Source organism: Lepus europaeus, chromosome 19 (assembly GCF_033115175.1).
Source record: "Lepus europaeus isolate LE1 chromosome 19, mLepTim1.pri, whole genome shotgun sequence".
Classification (NCBI taxonomy): domain Eukaryota; kingdom Metazoa; phylum Chordata; class Mammalia; order Lagomorpha; family Leporidae; genus Lepus; species Lepus europaeus.
Window position 1 is genome coordinate 57445968 of NC_084845.1, and position 18445 is coordinate 57464412.

Genomic DNA, 18445 nt, shown 5'->3' on the forward strand with positions numbered 1-18445 from the left:
TCTGTTCCCTGGTTATAGAAACCTGGATTGTTTTCAGCTACTGGAGAGCATAGAAGAAGCTGAGATTTTGTTGTGGTTAGTAATTCCATCATTCGGTTAGGTAAACGTGGAGTCACTTACAGGTATTGTTACAGCCTGAATGAATGTTTAACCCCGGTTCACCGGCCTTAGTCACCACGGTTGCAGGGTGAGTTGCAGAACTTGAGACACAGCACGCCATGTGATCCAGCCTGCTTGGGACACAGTTCTTAGGTTTGGAAGCAGGAAAACAAGGGAGAAGTTAAGCTTAATTATCATGGAATCATTGGGTAATTTACAGTAAGCAGGTTCTTTTTTTTTTTAAAGAAAGGATTTTTTTTATTTATTTAAAAGGCGGAGTTACAGAGAGGGGGAGAAACAGCAACAGGATCTTCAATACACTGGTTCGCTCCCCAAGTGGCTGCAACAGACAGGGCTGGACTAGGCCAAAACCAAGGGCTAGGAACTTCTTCTGGATCTCCTACGCGGTGACAGGTGCCCAAGCACTTGAGCCAACTTCTGCTGCTTTCCCAGGTGCAGTAGCAAGGACCTGGATCAGAAGTGGAGCAGCTGGGATTTGAACCAACATGCATGTGTCATGCCAGTGTCACACAAGGCTTTACCTGTGGTGCCACAGCACCGGCCCCAAATGGTTTTTGAGTAGCCACTGACGTTCTATTTGAAACAGCTAATTATTACATCCAAAGTTCGCAAAGCCTGGCTCTTATTTTTGAAAGTTGTGAGTGACTTAGTTTCCTTCGAAGAGAAAGAAACAGGGTAAAGGTGAGAGAGGAGGGGGGAGTATTTCTCTACTCTTCATTGCATTTCTCGATGAATTTTTTTTTTCAGTTTTAGATCAGGCACAGCATATCATTGCCAGAGGGAGAGAATCCGGCTGACTGCTTGTTTTTGTAAATAAAGTTTTATTAAAACACAGTTACACCTACTCTTACACATACCTGTTACCCTGTTCTGTTGATGGCACGGTGTAATTGATGTCATGGGGTGGTGTGGGCCCCAAAGCCTGAGGTGTGTGCTGTTGGGACATTCATAGAAGAGTGTGCCAGCGCCTGGTCTCAGTGACAGAAGTGCCCCTTCCCAGGGCCTGTGTTGCCGTGAATTCCGGGGAGACCAGACTGACCCACGCATCTGCCTTACCCACGCCATTGTCGGCAGCTTGGTTGGTGCTGGTGTATTTCTGTGAGCCTGAGGATTTGCTTATTAGTTCTGGAATGCAGTGCCCCCAGTTTCACGGTAACTAAACCTGCATCGGCCTCACGCTCCCGGGCTGTCTCCCTGTGTCCGCGGCCAGGACACTGCTCGCTGGTGGCTGAGCCGCAGGTGCTTTAGCCCCGAGGTGGGGTGTGGCTCCACAAGCAAGGCAGTCTGCTCTCCTTGTAGACAAGTACTTCCCAGGCGCCGTCCGCCGGGCGCCCCCGGCCTTCCTCATGATGGTGCCGGGAAGCTGGATCTTCGTGTCGCCGTCCACATCTCAGTCCTTGTCGGGGACGGAAGGGTGAGTCGCTGAAGGTCACGTCATAGCAGAGCCCGCTGGCAACGTGTGTCATTGCGTGAGTCATGTTGGCGCTGGGGCGCTCAGCTGGCACCAGCGGGACGCACACCCAGAGGCAAGCCCGGCCTCCTAACAGCTCTCTCCACACAAACCCTGATGATTTCATTAGTGAGGTAAGTGGACGGGCCATCAAGTAATTAATTTGCCTCTGTGTGGAGGCAAGACCCCAGTGAGAGCTGATGGGGGGACGGTGCTCGGAGCCTTGGGGATCCCTTTCCCCCGAAGCTCATCGCCCAGCAGCTGTTCACTTCTAAGCTGGCTGTGCCTTCTAGGAAGCACAGTCACCATGATTAGCTCCGGGAGGCTCAGGGCCCCTGCACGAGGGCTGTGCTACTTCCTGTCCTGCAACCTAGGAGGATGGCGTAGTGGCCAAATCCACTCTGCTCCGCGTGGCTCCTCGTCCCCATCCCCCGGGGGCCTGGCTCTCAAGCGTCCAGCGCCAAGCACGAGGGCACACAGTCCCTGCTTTTAGGAACTTTCCCGTTGTGTCGAGGAAGGTGCCACTTTCATAAAGCTGGTAACTGGTGCTCAAGGCAGAAGGAGGTGGTGAGTGAGCAAGACTCGGAGCCCAGAGGAGGACCAGTCAGTGAAGAAGAATGGGAGCTGGAGTGCAGTGCACCTGGCTGGGCTGGAGTGGAGAAGCATACTGGAGGAATACCATGAGCCAGTGCATGTCCCGACACACACACATGCATCTTCCCCACCAGCATGTGTGTCCCCACCCATACTCCCCCACACATGCTTGCACACCCATACACGTGTTCACATATACCATCATACCACATCCACACACATCCCCCCATATGCATGTGTGTCCACACACACGTGCACCCTGTGACACATGTATATGCACATCCACACACACTCCAACATGCACGCGTTCACACCACACACGTCCACAATTCACATACACATGGGTGCCATATCCACACACCTGACATGCATGTATATGCACATACTCATGTATACAGGCATGTGCTTGTGCTTAGGCAGTAGACACATTCACAGGTGCTCGACCACGTGCAGACGTGTGGGCATATTCACACACACATGAATGTACATGCACTCATTCGTGCACAGAGGAGACGGTTGAGGGAGGTGGAGTCAGTCGCTCCGCTGGAGACAGGCTGGTGCGGGGGAAGTGGAACCTCTGCCTCTAGAGTGGAGGGCCTTCCTATGGACAGGGAGTGATGAGAGCGTGGAAGAGGTGCTCCATCGCTCTGGTGTGTCATGGGGGCGAAGTGTGAGGACGTGGGTAAATGAAAGCTGCAGGAGAGCCCAGCGGGGAAGCACAGGTGCTGCCCGACGCTGCCCTGGCCACTGTTGGCCCTGGGCTTCCTTAGGGTCATCTGGAAAGGTCACTGGAGGATTTCTAGTTTAAGAGAAGAAAAGCTCCCAGCTATGTTGCTTCCTGCAGAGCAGGCTGCTGGCTCGTGTTTCCAGGGAGATGCCCCCTGCCCATGGGTGTGGCTGCATATCCGAGAACAGGCACAGCCAGGTCCGTGTCCAAATGTCCCGGGTCCTCTCTACCCCCAACCTTCCCTACTCCATCCCAAACTCTGCTGTTCTGTGCAAAGATTTTCCCACTTGCTGGTATTTTTAGAAGCAGGTTTTCTTGTAGAGAGAGTCCCCAGCCAGCCATGCTGGTCTTTCAGGAATGGAGAGGCCTGTTGTGGATGTCATGTCAGGCACAGGCATGGGGGCACTGCCCTTGCTGAGCCCGGCCAGCCGGTTCGTGGTGCTGTGGAAGCCCAGCCGGGAGACAGAAGAGTTGTAGCTCCGGTGTGGAGGGGAACGTCTTCCAGATGGAGGTGTTGTCAGTCCTTCCTGGGAGTTGTGTGCCATTTCTGCCCGTGCAGGAGGTGTTAGGGAAGGTTTCTGAGTGGGAAAAGGCCTCAAGACCAGGGAGAGCAGGGTGGGTGGGTGATGTAGGAGCTGCCACGGGGCTCACTTCCTCATGGGGGCATGGAGTGGAGGATGGAAGCCAGGCACAGGGGAGGGGTTGGGCCTGAGATGGGATGGGTTGTGAACATCAAGCCAAAGTCCAGGAAGAACCCCAGCGTGCTAGAGGACTTTCCTCAATGGCTAGCCTTTGGTTCTGTGAGAACCATGCCGAAATCTGGGGACGCAGGGATCTGACGTGGTCCCACCTTGAGATGCTGTTCGTGGGTGGCAGGGAGTGAGAGGCTGAACCTGGGAGGTGGGGGGCCTTTGGAGAAGATGGGGCCTCTGCATGAGGGAGGGGCTGGTCTCTGTAGTGGTTTGTTTGTTTCCAGTGTGCTGACCCACTAGACCTGTACAGAGACCCGCATTCTCAGGGTAATGTAGTCACGATACGAGATTGCTAACTTTGGAATTTCAGAGGTGAGACCCACCCCGTGACCTGCTCAGCTACCCCAGGGGCCTATCACGGGGGCTCTAGGTTCTTTGGTTTCCTGAGAATCATTCCCGGAGGCCTTTCTGGGGAGGTAGATGGGCCAGAATCCGTAGTTCTTCCTCCGAGGCAGAAGTTCGTGGAAATAGTTTTCTGGGTCTATCTTGTACACTGAACTATTCCTTGTCAACTCTGTAGTAAGCGGCCAACGCGCCCCTCCTGGAAGCCTGCTGTGGGGAACCCACCCCGCACCCCGAGTCTGGGATTGGCAAAGCCTGCGTCGGGGTCACCTGGACAGCTTGGTCTCGCCCAGGCTTCTGGGCCCCGCTTGCAGAGTTTGTGCAGACGCAGGGCCCAGGAGCCAGCAAGCCTGCCATTCCTGGGGTGCTGCTGCTCCCCGCCCTGTGATGGCCTCCTCTGGGAGCAGGAGCTGCTGGATTCTCGCGAGGACCTTGCTGTGGCGAGGCATCTTCCCAAGGGCTTCCCCAGCGGGCGGCCTTCCCAGGCTGTTGGGAGCAAGTGCAGAGACCGCGGCAGCCTCAGGAGAGGGGCAGAGGGAGGTGGCTCTCCAGACTCCGCAGGGAACCCTCCCTTTCAGCCTGGGGAGAATTCGGACTCTAGCCATTCTTGCGCTGCTGCAGGGTGCTGGGCTGTGAGCAGTGACAGGCGGGACCCCTGACGTCCCACCTCCCCAGCTATGAGGGAGTAGCTGTCATCCAGACAACTTGGTCTCGGCCTCAAGACGGAGCAGCACGTTCTCAGGCATCTTCAGTGCCCACCTGGCCGCCGGCCTTTCAAGGTTTAGCCTTGTGCACCGCTCCGCCTCCTGCCCAGTGCCCTGGAATGTGGAGACGAGGGTGCTGATGTTGAGCGAGGGCCGGAGGAAGCTGAGCAGACACCCAGAGGTCTCCCTGCCCGAGTCTGCGCTCGGCCTTGGCGTTCACGCCCACTGGAATGATTAATTGATGTCCTCCATTCTGCTGGACAATTAAGGAAAGCAGGAGAAGGAGGGAAAAGTCTTCAGTTAGACCTAATTTGGCACCATATTGTTTTCTGTTAATCTATTTTGTTTTCTGTCCGTCCGTCCCGTGGGACGAGTGCCTTGCTGCTTGCTGAAGCATGCATAACTAATGTCCTCATTAAGGCCTGATCTGTTTATCACGGCCATGCTAGGAAGCCAGCCTGCCAAACCTAGGCGCAAGCTGGGGGCTGTTCCCTCCCTCTGGGCCTCTGCCCCACCTCATTAAGCTGGTCCGGGCTATTGATTGGGAGCCTGTGTTTGGAAGAGTCTCCCTCACTCCATGCATTATCTTGACAGATTGATCAGACCTGATTGAGAACCTCTTAAAGGAACGAACAGCTGTAATGGGAAAGTTGGAGTCTGTCATCCGTTAGGATGATTCTGGGAGCCAGAAGAGCAAGGCTGACATCTTGGAGCAATTGTATTTACAATTAACATGGCTGAAAACGATTGCCTCTATTGATCCCCCCTTCCTGCAATTACAGCCCCATTGTTTACATTCCAGCACTTCAGTTATAAAAAGGAAATTCAATAATTATTGCATTATTTAAAGTTAAAGTGCCAGAGTTTGCTGGCTGCGCTTGCTGGTTGATTTAACGTTCGGTAAAATCCATGCTGAGCTCTCCATCTTGAGGCCGAACAATATCGGCTTTTAATGAGACTTCAAAAGGGTGGGGGGGAAGGAGAGCAAGACCCAGGGCGCAGGGTGTTTGTCTGGGTTATTTATGGGGGGAGCCCAAAAGCAGAGTGAAGAAACCAGCCGCGTCCACACTGGCGAAGTTGTCCCTCTCGCACGTGCGGGTCCCTCCTGCCGTTGGCTGTCTGCTGGTGCCTGCTCAGGGAAGCATTCTGCTCTGTTTGCTCTGTGGGTCCCTTGTCACCCTCCTACCTGTGTAACTGTCTCCTTCAACCTTCATCAACACCCAGGGAAGTGAAGGAGAAAGGCCAAGGTATCGGCAGTGGCCGGAGTGGTCCACGCCAAAGTCATTTGTTTAGAGAATTTCTCTCCCCTGCCCCATCGCTTTCCCATTTTCTCTTTCAAGGGAAAAATGAAATAAGATTTAAAAATATATTCAGCTCCTCTTGAGAGAGAGAGGCCAGCCCTGGGGGTGCTCAGTCTCCCCAGTCCCTGGCACGCCCCCTGCCCCCGTCTTCTCTCTGGTCAGGGAGCCCTGGGTGCCCAGAGGAGCCTCTGGCTTCGGGCACTAAAGCCGTGCTCTCCACAGCAGCAACCAGAAAGGTCCAGAGCATGGGAGGAATTTTAAAGACCGTTTTATTTTCCTTGTGTTGGGTTGAAAGTCTTCTGCGGGCTCGGTTCCAGCAAGGCGTCTGGACAGGTGCACTCAGCAGGAGGCAGAACAAGGAACGGAAAAATGATGCCTCATGCTTCGCCATCCAGAGTCATGCTTCCAGCCGCAGCCCCGGGCTGCTGCAGACTGCAGGTGTGAGCGTGGGGGAGCGGGATGAATAGAGCCAGCCCTGACTTTTATGGAGTATGTGGAGCAGGCTGGTGGCGGGCAGCTGCTTCCGTGTGACTTTTTCATTAAGGAGGTGAATTCTCCTGTGCAGGTGTTGCGTGATTTATCTGGTGTAGTTTGCTGGACTCTGACACAGTCTTTGGGAAAAGGCACACACAGATTTTTAGGTCCAGGAAGCCAAGTGTTCAGACTCAGGTCTCTCTTCCATGGCAGCTTCTGGCTGGTCCATAGCAGTGGTTCTCAAAGTGTGGTCCCAGGCCGGCGGTGGCAGTGTGACCTGGGAAATGGTTAGAAATGCCAATTCCTGGGCCCAGCCCAGACCTGCTGAATCGGAGCTCCTGGGGTGGGCCGTGATCTGTGACGTCACAAGCCCCACAGGCGCTTCTGATGCACGCTCGAGTTAGAGAACCGCTGAGCTAGAACGCGGTTGCGTCATGAACCACCAGGCCCGTGGCGTCGTACCTGCCTGTCCGCAATGACGAAGCCAGATACAGTCTCCGCGGCACAAAGACCGTGACGGGGCATAATGTTTGGGTAGTCGGTCACGTCTTCCGAAGGATTTTTACATAAATGTGCCCATGTGGTTTCAAAACCTGCCTGTGAGGAAGGCAGGGCAAGCGCAGTGTCTCCGGTTTGCACATGAGGTAATGCACCTGTTTTGACCACCAGGCGAGTTGTGGTTTTTTTGTGTGTGGTTTTTTTGTTGTTGATTTTTTTGTTTGTTTGTTTTTGTTCCTGCTCTGTGGACCCTCATGTGCTTGGAGATAAAAATAAGCAGATCCTTGGGAGTGGATTTGGGGAATCGGGGGAGTGTGTGTCAACCGTTTGAGCTGAGTTTCTCCCCCCCACCCCCACCCCCAGTCCTCATCTGGGACGTTGGCCGACAGGATGAAGTGCAGGGGCCACATTTTCATCACGGTGGAGCCCTGATCCAGTAGACAGATACCGTTTGGTGGCAAGGCCATGGACTTGAGGCTTGGATCCTGGCTCTACCAGCTGCTGACTTTGGCTGAGCTACTGAAATAGGAGGAAGAAGGCAGCCCTGTGTGTGCTGCCCCTGCTCTGTGTTACAATTTCTGTGAATCACAATTTCTTTGCTACCAAACATGGGGTTGAGGGCGTGATGAGAGGGGGCAGTCAAGGAGATATGTGAATGAGGTCTTCCCTTCTCTGCTTAATGCCAAACGCAAACTAATTGGAAAAATTACGAAAGTAATAAACCACACCAGCCCTATGTATTGGAAAGGCCGTTGGTCCGTCAGGTGCGCCGTGTTGGGTGTTTCAGGTGGGGTCCCGCCAGTGGTGCTGTGTGGGGGTTCTGTTATCGTCCCAACGCTGCACCACAGGAAACCGAGGCGCACCACTGTGGCTGACCTGCGTGAGGGCGCACAGCTGGTGGATCGTGAGGGAAGGTCGTCCACCGGGCTCCTCCGGAGCACACCCTGCCCCAGCGCTGCCGGGAACGAGCCTAAACACACATGGGGCGGCCTTCATGCCAGCTCACAGGGGCTCGCAAGTAGCGCCAGGCACAAAGCACACCTTTAGGAAGGCGGGAGGGGCTCATGTGGGGACGCTGGAAGTTGCAGGAAGTTTTTGGAGGGAGAGTTGGGTATTTTCCTCCCACATACCCAAGTCAGCTTCTGAGCTCCTCACGTGCTCGCTTGACCCTCCTGGGAACCAGCCCTCACTCAGCTGGCTTTGGGGTGCTCTGACGGGCGCCTTCCTTAGGGAGGACCGAGCCCCGCTCCCCGTGTGTCAGCAGCGACTGCTTCCTGGGGTTCTCTGAGCAGGGGTCAGTGAAGGGTGTGGTGTGAGGGTGCAGCGTGCCCCAGGGTTCCGGGTTCGTGTTCTCGCATGAAGACTTGTAGCCAAGCGGGCATCGCCCATCCGTCCTTGCTGATTGCGAGTGCTGTTTTCCTAAAGGGCCAGGGGCGCTGAGACTTGAGACTCGGGCAGTGTCATACACTTACGGGAGAAGACGCAGGAACCGGCCATCTCAGCGGCGGCCTCAGAGCCAGCAGCTGTGGCTTGTTCCGGGCCTTGAGGAGCCTGGCCTAGAAACCAGAAAATAGGTCGGAGCAACCCAAACGGATGGATCTAAAGGACCGTTTTTGCTTCCTTTGACTTTTTTCTTATAAACCGTGGTTGGGGCTCGTATCTTAGAGTGTCGGCAGGGCTCCTACGGTGCAGCAGGACTAAATTAGCATGTGCCAAGGACGAGGGCATGAGTATATGAAAAGCCAACATTTAACAGAAAATACGTAGATATATTTAGGTTGATCTTTCATGTGTCTTCCTGAAAATGTGCCGTTCAATTTGAAACTGTAGCACTGATGAGAAAGTTTGCCAGCCTCACTCACGCCTGGTCGCGTGGTCGCGTGGTCCCCAGAAGGAGCGTGTGTAGGTGTTCGAGGGACGTTCCTGAGCCTGGGAAGTTTGGTGTTGCAGAACGTCCCTGCAGCCCGTGTAGCGTAGGTTGATGGCTGTCACTTCGAACGCAGCTCCAGGTCCCAGCCCTGTTTCTCCCGTGCTCTGTGAGACCTTGGGGGTCCACGTGACCTCTCGGAGCATCGCCTTCCTCCAAGGACCTGAGCCCCACACTGTCTGCCTCATGGAGCTGCTAGGAGAAAACTCTGAACACGTGTGTCTTCGCTGCACCAGCGGTCAGTGCTGTGTCACGGAGGGTGGAGAGTGAACACTCGCTTAGGTGCTCCTTGTGTTCCATGGGCTGATGCTGGGGAACCAGCAGGCTCACCTGGATCCTCCTCTTCCCGTGCCTTCCCACCAGATCTGCTGTTCTGTAGCTATGTGGTCTGTTCCCATAGTTTTTAGCATCCTCTCCCTGCCTCAGCCGGGGCCTGCTGTGGGGAGCGGTTTTATTCTCCACGTGGCCTCTGCCATGGGAGACCTCCAGTGCCGTGGCCTGACAAGGGTTGCAGACAGGCTCTTCCACCTGCTTTTGCCTGGAAGCCTGTCAATGCCCTGAGGGGGGCCTTCCAGAATGTTCCATGGGAGGAGCGGGGAGAGTTTTTCCACTCATTGGGAAGTGTCTCGGGGACAGCCCCTCTCTACCAGAGAGCTTTGCCGTTTTCCTGTGCTCTCCGCCAATGAGGGCTGGGTTAGGGCTGCCTCGCGCTGGGAGAGGGTGGGCTGAGTGTCGATGGTAACAGGTGTTGCTCCCCGAGGAGGCTGCCTCGGTGGCTCGTGTGCGTGCACCCACGTGTGTGTATCAGAATGTACTTTGTCCATTTCCACTTTAAAGGGGAGGCTCTGACAAAAGCTGATCAATATTTTGCATTCCATGCATGAAGAACCAGACGTTAGAAGTTTCCTCTGGCCAGGGAGGAGGGGGGAGCCGGGGCCCCTCCAGATTTATAGAAATCGATGTTCTCTGACAGAAGTTGGTTAGCTTTCCTGGGAAACAAGTAACAGGAACACATTTTTTTGATTTTCACGATGAATTATTTTCTAACAAGAGCCCTCTTTGACTCGGTGTTTGGCCGGGGTGAACGAGCACCACATATTAATGGGGTAGAGTCCCACAAAGCAGCGCATCCCGGCCGCTCTGCCTTCTTCTCCGTTTTAATTATTAATTTGCTTTTTGCACTTGGCTTTATGTGCCAGGCTCATCGTGGGAGGTGCCTCTTAGCGCAGTGCGCGCTTTCCTTTGCCGAGTTCATCTCCCTGAACCAGATCTGGAGAAGTGGCCGAGATGGACGCGAGACTTGGATCCTCCCACACTGGGGGCCTCTGGGTGCCATGTTGAGCTGCCCCAGGATGCGAGGGGCATTTTAGCATGCAAATAGCCATCCTGGAATCGGTAGGAGGCACACACCAGGGACTCTGGCCTGCCCCAGTGAGCCCACCCCGGCTGCGGTTCCAGCAGCTGGCACTGACCACCTGACGTGTGTCCATCGTCTTCCTCATTACTCGACGTGCACACGGTCTGGAATCTGCTGCCCAGTGGCCATGTGGAGGGCGTGAGATTGTTGCACTCTTATTTTGCTTCCGTTTAAGAGTCAAATTGGGCTGGCGCCGCAGCTCAATAGGCTAATCCTCCGCCTTGCGGCACCGGCGCACCGGGTTCTAGTCCCAATCAGGGCGCCGGATTCTGTCCCGGTTGCCCCTCTTCCAGGCCAGCTCTCTGCTGTGGCCAAGGAGTGCAGTGGAGGATGGCCCAAGTGCTTGGGCCCTGCATCCCATGGGAGACCAGGAGATGCACCTGGCTCCTGGCTTTGGATCAGCGTGGTGCGCCGGCCGCGGCGGCCATTGGAGGGTGATACAACGGCAAAGGAAGACCTTTCTCTCTGTCTCTCTGTCTCTCACTGTCCACTCTGCCTGTCCAAAAAAAAAAAAAAGGTCAAATTGGGCATTCCCTCCCTTCTCAGAGGTGCCTCTGTGAACATTCAGAAAGCAGGTCCTGTAGCCAAGCCCAGAAGTTTCTTTCCCTGGAGACCATTATACCTTTTAGCTCATCTTTTCTGTTCCTGTGCAGGTGCATTTAAAAGCAGTCAGGGTCATGGTGGAGTGGGGGTGGGAGGCGATCAGGGAAAACTGAAGTCCAGTTCAAGGTCATCTGCAGAGCTGGCTAACGGGTGCTTTTGGGGACCTCAGTGGCCACTTTCGTTGTTCAGCATGGTTGGTCTGCCCATCGTGATTGACAGGTTGGTCGTGTTTCCTCATGAGCAGTTTGTAGGCAGCTGCTAAGTTTTGTTGAGTCAGCCAGGGGGCCCTGTGATGCTCAGTGTCCAGGTGGTCTGCTTCCATGGTGGTGTCAAAGTGGAAGGGCACCTGTCATCCTCACACCCCCATGGTGTGTCCTCTGCATTGCCTCTGTCAGTGTCTGAGTCACCTGCAGGCCAAGCCCCTAGGGTTGGGCATGTTCTCTGTGTTTACATCTGGGTGTGTGTGTGTGTGTGTGTTTGCATGGTATCTCCCTTGTGTGTGTATGTGTGTGCATGTGTTTGCATGGTATGTCCTGTGTGTATGGGTTTGCATGGTCTCTCCTAAGTGTGTGTCTATGTATTTGCATGGTGTCTCCTGTGTGTGTGGGGGGGGGGGGGGGCTTGCGTAGTGTGTCCTGTGTGTATGTATGTACATGGTATCTCCTGTGTGTGTGTGTGTTTGCATGGCCTCTGTGTGTATTTGTGTGTATGTATTTGCATGGTATCTCGTGTGTGTGTGTGTGTGTGTATTTACATGGTATGTCCTGTGTATATGGGTTTGCATGGTCTCTCCTAAGTGTGTGTGTGTGTGTGTGTGTGTATTTGCATGGTGTCTCCTGTGTGTATGTATGTGTTTGTATGGTCTCTCCTGTGTGTGTATGTGTGTGGTGTATGTATGGATTTGCATGGTCTCTGCTATGTCTGTGTGTATGTGTATGTGGGTTTGCATGGTGTGTGTGTGTGTGTGTAGATTTGTACTGTCTCTCCTGTGTGTAGGGGGGTGTATGTATGGATTTGCATGGTGTGTGTGTGTACTTGCACTGTGTGTGTGGTATATGTATGGATTTGCATGTTTGTGTGTGTGTGTGTTTGCATGGTGTGTGTGTGTGCACGTGCGTGGTATATGTATAGATGTGCATGGTCTCTCCTGTGTGTGTGGGGGGGTTTGCATGGTACCTGTGTGTGTGAGTGTGTGTGTATTTCATGGTCTCTCCTGTGTGTGTGTGTGTGTGTGTGTCTGTCTGTCTGGGGCAGGCATTTACATAACATCTCTAGTGTTGCAGATACTTAGAATCAAACTGAAACCAAGCCCCGCCAGCCGGGCTAAGCAGCCAGTTTTCTTTGGGTCCCTGGGGAGCACGCGTCACAGCGTACTAACCACAGTTGAAGTTGTTGTTCTGTGTTCTCTCAAAACTACTGTGATGACCTAGTGGAGGACCATGGTTAGGAGTCACGAACACAGGACAAGAGAAACACGCAGAACACAGTGCGGCCCCCTCCGCCCCTGTCGGGGGGCAGAGGCAGAAGGCTTGGGGAATTCGGCGTTTGCACGGGAGAAGATTTCCTGCCTGGCGAGGAGAGCGGGAGCTCCAGACGGAGGCAGCGCCTTTCCTGAGTGTACCCCTGGGATCTGCGCCTTGGTGGATTCTTCATATATTCCAGTGAATTTAATTAAATACATTGTGAGCCCAATTGAGGGTATTCTAATTAGCTGGGTCAGGAACAAATTATTCTCCCTCCTTCTCCAAATGAAAACATCTCTTCTCTTCTGTGGCCTGTCCTTAGCTGCCCCGCCCCTGCTGCTGCTTCCCATTGCGCAGGTTCTCAGGCTGCGATTCAGTTGCTGTGGCCAGGGTGTTGCTGGGAAGGAAGAGAGGGTGGGCGTTCTGGCCAGCAGGGTCATGAATTGACCCACCCTATCAGTCTGTTGTCTGTTGCTGTAACCAGGTACCCATGTAGTTAGCATGTAGTTAGCTCATGGTTGTGGTTACTGGATGTCCATCTGTCAGTCTCTGAGTGGCAACGTGATGGATGGCATCACCGCGAGAGAGCATTTGACAGGGAGAGATCAGGAGCCAGGATTCAGAGGAGGGGCTTGGGGCCAGGCTTGGTCTTCTGAGAATTCACTCACTCTGTGAGACCAGTGTTAGTCTGAGACTAGCACCCGCAGTAACCACAACACTAGGCTGTGTCTCTTACAGCTGCACCACCTCTCAGGCCCCCACCCTGGGGACCAAGCTTCCAGCAGGTGAGCCTTGTGGGACACACTCAAACCACATCCAAACTGTGGCACCCGCTCAATGCCTGGAACATGAGCAGAGGGTATAGCGAGGGTCAGAGGTTAGGACCCTGCTGACAGCTGGGGGTCCTTCTTGAACTCTAGACGGGGCAGCCTGCAGAGCAACAAGAAACTTAGAAAACTTAGTGAGAACAGTTTTTGTTGCATGCAGGTAGCTCTTGGGAGGCCTAGGTGGTGAGTAGAAGTTTGAGTTGGGATGTGGACAGTAGAAGCAGGTGTCTCCTAGCAGTCAAGATGGAATGTGTGCTGGTTTGATTTTTGAGTGTCTTGCAGAATGAACTCAGAGTGGAAAGCAAGCCTTGAAGTTTGAGTTAAGCTTTCGTACACGGACCCTTCACGTCCCTGTGTACCGTTAGCAGAGTAGGCTGTGGCTGTTGTCCTTGCTGCAGGAAAAAGCTTTGTCTTAGCTGTTGTGTTTTAAGCAGGGGTTCCCACGGGGGTGCCTGTGTCCGTTCAGCACTCACACAGCCCTGTCACCCAGGAGCCCGTGGGTTTGAGGACAGGAGGTTTCCAGCATCTCAGTACCCATCCGACTCTTTGTGGCGACGTCATCCTCTTCACTTGGATGGGGGAGACTCCAGAATTGGGGATGGCTGTTTAGAAATCAGGGTGTTAATGCAAGGAAATGGTTTTCCGTGAGCAGGTCAAGGGGGCTTGGCAGTATGGCCTGCCTGGTTTGCTCTGATTTCATAGTTCAGGATGCCTCCAGGCTCCCTTGGTGGGTCTCACCGCTTTGAATTCCATGGTTCTGTTCCGAGTCTCACTCTTTGGTCTCAGTGACCCTCAGCCGCAGTCCCCGGCTCTTGTGTGTTCCTTGCTCTTCACTGCCAGGCCGAACTCTTGCTCTGGGTTTTTGGCTTTTGAGGGGCTTTGTGGAGATGATGGTGGGGTGCACATGGGCAGCTCGTCCTCTGCCTTGATGTCTGTCCCATCAGACCCGCCATTGACCCTGTGTTGAAGCCTCCAGGAATCCCTGTGTTGGTGCGTTCCATCCCCCTAAAGTTCCCCACAAGCAGCAATATTGCTGAGCAGACAAATCGCAGATAAATCATTAAAGGAAAGAGAGTTCAAGTTTATTTCAAGAAAGCAGCCTGTTGCTGTCAGCTGTCGTCTGTTCAGCAGGAGCGTTGAGCTCCCTGAGGTCGGGAAGCTGTTCTGGGGTGGCCGTTCCTTGCAGGGAGGTGACTTTGCTCCAAGGGTCTGCACCTGACTGTTGAGTCACCTGTGGCAGAGGACAGAGGCGGCTGCTCCCTTGTCGCCTTTGAAGCCCTTGCATCACACCTGCTGGCTGGCACGGCCTCCTGTGGAAACACTTGGGCTGCTTCCCACGGCGGAGGGCCTGCGCCCGTCTCTAGCGACTTGGCTCTGGCAGTTGGTGCAGTCCCAGTTGTTCTTCCAGTAGGGTGCGATATGGATTCTTCACGCCTTTTCAGCGAACGTAGGATGTGCGCTTATGCACGTGCACGTGTCGTCAGACAGGAAGCACCCCAAAGACAGTGCTCCCAGTGTGCCAGCTTCTCGGTGTCCTCCGTGGGAAGCCGGACGGGAATGTGCAAGCAGGCTAAGAAATGGTGGACATGGAACAGAACCCGTGTGGCTCAAAAAGCAGGCGAGCTACCCACAGCAGTCCCCAGAAGCTCACCGTGTATTGAGTCTAGGGCCTCGGCAGAGGCGCGGGTGCCGGGGGCGGGTGGGAGTTGGTGGGGAACAAGGCAGAAGGAGCAGTCATGTCCGGGCTTCCTAGAACTCCTGCAGGCCCGAATGTGTGAGAGATGAGCCCCTGGTCCCAGCACTCGCTCTCCCACTGACTCGCCGGGTGCTCTGGGGCCAGTTACTTAAGCTTTCTGGGGACTGTTCCCCCTACTTCCTGGGCACCCACAAGAAGAATTGCTTCTCGCCCTACGAGGGTCATTTAGAATGAAGGGTTGAGCCTCTGTACACCCGGAGTGTGCAGTTCCCCGTGATGGAAAAGGGTCACCGTGTCCATTGCATTCTCCCCAAGGGAGGGTGAGTGCTGATCTACAGTCACCTCCGAGTCTCCTGCACACAGGAGTCCCGGGCCTGCTGCCCCCCTCGAGGGCTCCTGCCGTTCATCCATTCTGAACTTGAGTCCCACGTGTGTCTGCTTCCCACCAGCCCAAACGACCTGCGATAAGTCAGGTGTCCTAGAGATACTGACACACAACTGATTTGGAGAAATGCAATTCTCTATTTCTCTATCATTTTTTTTTTTTAATGCGGAAGGGAAACATTTGGGGTTCTCTCGGTAGGTTGTAGTTTTAAATAGGAAAACTTGAGTTTCTTTCTTGTGAAAAAGCCAGACAATAGGTTTGGCTGTGTGGGACTGACCTGGCCGCTGTGCAGGTGTGGCGACTGAAAGCTTATCCCGAAGGAGGGTCGGCCGGGTGCTTACCCGCTAGTCCCTACGCCCTCCTGTCTCTTTCACAACGGTTCTACTCCCATGTCTTGATGGCAGCCTAGACGGGCCATAAATCAGTGAGCGTAGCTGTGTTCCAATAAAACTTTGTTTATAGAAACAGACAGAGGGTCAGATTCGGCCTGTGGGCCGTAGCTTGCCAACCCCTGATCTAAATAAAGCAGGACACTTTGGCGAGCCTTTCATAATTGTGGCAGAAAATTCGGTGTGTTTTTTAACTCAGAGTCCATGGGTCGGGACCAGGAAAGTGCCCAGGCCTGACTGTGAGGCATCTGGCAACACTGGAATATCAGCGCTTCAGGTGCTTGGGAGCTGGGGACCATCAGGAGGGGCCCTTTGGTCGGCAGACTACCAGCACTGCAGAGCCCCCACGGAGGGACGTTTGGGGGCCGGAGGAAGGAAGGCTCAGTGCTTATCCTCTAAGCTGCTAGAGGAGGGAGCCTTGGGGAGCAAAGCAGCCACACACACACGCACACACGCACACACACACACGCACACGCACACGCAGTACCTGACGATTGGTAGCCGTCCCCTTTGGCCGTGGAGCTGTGTCTCTCGGCCGCGTGCCTCTGACTGCCGCCAGGACAGGGCAGGCTCCAAGCGGCTGACCCAAGGCATGTCCCCTCTTTGTCCCTCACAGCACCTGCAGCAGCACGAGAGCAGCGTGGAGGGCGAGAGCTGCTACTACCACTGCGTCCTGTGCAACTATTCCACCAAGGCCAAGCTCAACCTCATCCAGCACGTGCGCTCCATGAAGCACCAGCGCAGCGAGAGCCTGCGCAAGCTGCAGCGGCTGCAGAAGGGGCTCCCGGAGGAGGACGAGGACCTGGGGCAGATCTTCACCATCCGCAGGTGCCCCTCGACCGACCCAGGTGAGTGGGAGGCCCAGGGCTCCTCTTGGAGGGAGACGTTGTGGGTGCGTCTGGCAGTGACGGGCCTTGTGGGTGTTCAGGAGGATTCTCGTGGATCTGTGCTTGTTGCTGGCACCTCTTTTCTTCGGCTCCTGCTTCCCAGGGAGCAGGCCGACAGCAGGTGCTCTGTCTTGTCCCAGAATTCCTCCAGCACGTCCCGGAGGCTGGATTTACTGGCTCAGCCCCCCAGAGCAGAGGCTGGCTTGTGCATCCCGGTAGGGAAAGAGTTGGCCGTCGCCAGGTCTGGTCTGTACAAATGAACTTCGGAGATCAACGCCGTAATTACTCTGAAAGTTATGTTGGTCGCTGGGAGGCCTGGGCCGGCTCCTCAGCGTCCAGGCCCTCTGGGGGAACTCGCCCCTCCTGCCACCTCCTCTACCCCCTCATCTCTGCCTCCCTGGCTCTGCCTTGCTACCCTAGATCCCAGTGGGACCTCATTTGGTAGAATCCCTTCTTCTCTTCTGCTTCTTCAGCCTTCCAGTTGCTTTCTCTGAACTTGGAAGCACAAGACAGTTGCTTGTCTCTTTGAAAACAGGATCTCTCCCGTGTCCTACGACCCAGTTCTCTCCCCAGCAGTGTCTTCGGGATTCTACTGAAAGACCGCTCTGTGTTGCCTTCTTATCCACCCCTGAGCCCACCAGGGCCTGTCTCCGGCCAGCACACCCCACCTGGGCAGGGCACCGCCGGCCGTTGATGTCCGCAGCCCAGAAACCCCCACCGCTGCTGGTTCTTTGCTTGTTGATGCGTTTGAGGTGCTTGCCTGGACCCTTCCCTTGGCTGGCATGAGGTGTTTCCCTCTCTTCCTTTTGCTGCTCTGACTGGCCCCCATGTGTGGCCCCCGTCCTCTGCCTGCCGGACATATGCTGTCACTGTGCATCGGGCCCAGGTCATTGGTTCTGAGCCAGGTGAAGCTTTGGTTTCCTGGGGTTGCTGGCTGCCCTCACAGGCGTGCTCGCTCCTGTGCCTGGTCCCACCGTGTGGCTGACAAGCTCCTGGCTCCCCAGCACAGGCTGTGCTCCTCTGGCTGCACCTTGGGGCTCCTTCTCCCCAGCACCTGCTCGGCCCTTGGGCCGCCGTGGCTGTGCCAGGTGGCAATTTTCACGTCAAGGGAGATGGAGAGCTGCACATGCCTTCTTTGTTTTTTCCCTAAGATTTATTTTATTTATTTATTTATTTTTAAAGATTTATTTATTTATTTATTTGAAAGTCAGAGTTCCACAGAGAGGGGAGAGGCAGAGTGAAAGAGAGAGAGGTCTTCCATCTGATGGTTCATTCCCCAACTGGCCACAACGGATGGAACTGCGCCGATCTGAAGCCAGGAGCCAGGAGCTTCTTCTGGGTCTCCCACACGGGTGCAAGGACTTGGGCCATTTTCTACTGCTTTCCCAGGCCACAGCAGAGAGCTGAATCAGAAGTGGAGCAGCCGGGTCTCGAACCAGCGCCCGTATGGGATGCCGGCACTTCAGGCCAGGGCATTAACCCACTATGCCACAGTGCCAGCCCCTATTTAATTTTTTGAAAGGCAGAGTTACAGAGAGCAGAGACAGAGCTAGGAGCTTCTTCCAGGTCTCCCCCGTGGGTGCAGGGGCCAAAGGACTTGGGCCATCTTCTACTGCTTTCTCAATCCATAGCAGAGAGCTGGATGGGAAGTGGAGCAGCCAGGACTAGAACCTGCACACATATGGGATGTCGGCACTGCAGGCGGCAGCTTTACCTGCTGCACACGGCGCTGGCCCTGCACATGCCTTCTAAGAACCGGCGCCTCCTCCCACGGCCCCTCTGCCTGGGTCTGGGCCTGGGTCTGGGCCTGAGCATCTCCCATGCTGCTTCAGTTGCCTCCATCTCTCACAACCCCTTCCGGGACTGTTTGTTGCTGTCCTCGTGTTTCA

At 54.8% G+C, this 18445-nt stretch overlaps 1 protein-coding gene across 5 annotated transcripts in view; it reads left to right on the forward strand.

Moving 5' to 3' along the window:
- ZFHX3 (zinc finger homeobox 3) overlaps positions 1-18445 on the forward strand; it is a 258117-nt gene that overhangs the window by 137827 nt on the left and 101845 nt on the right. For all 5 annotated transcript variants that reach the window (XM_062177061.1, XM_062177059.1, XM_062177063.1 and 2 more), the window contains one exon: positions 16286-16517. In XM_062177061.1, the coding sequence (XP_062033045.1) occupies positions 16286-16517 (232 nt within the window). The remainder of the gene's footprint in view (positions 1-16285; positions 16518-18445) is intronic.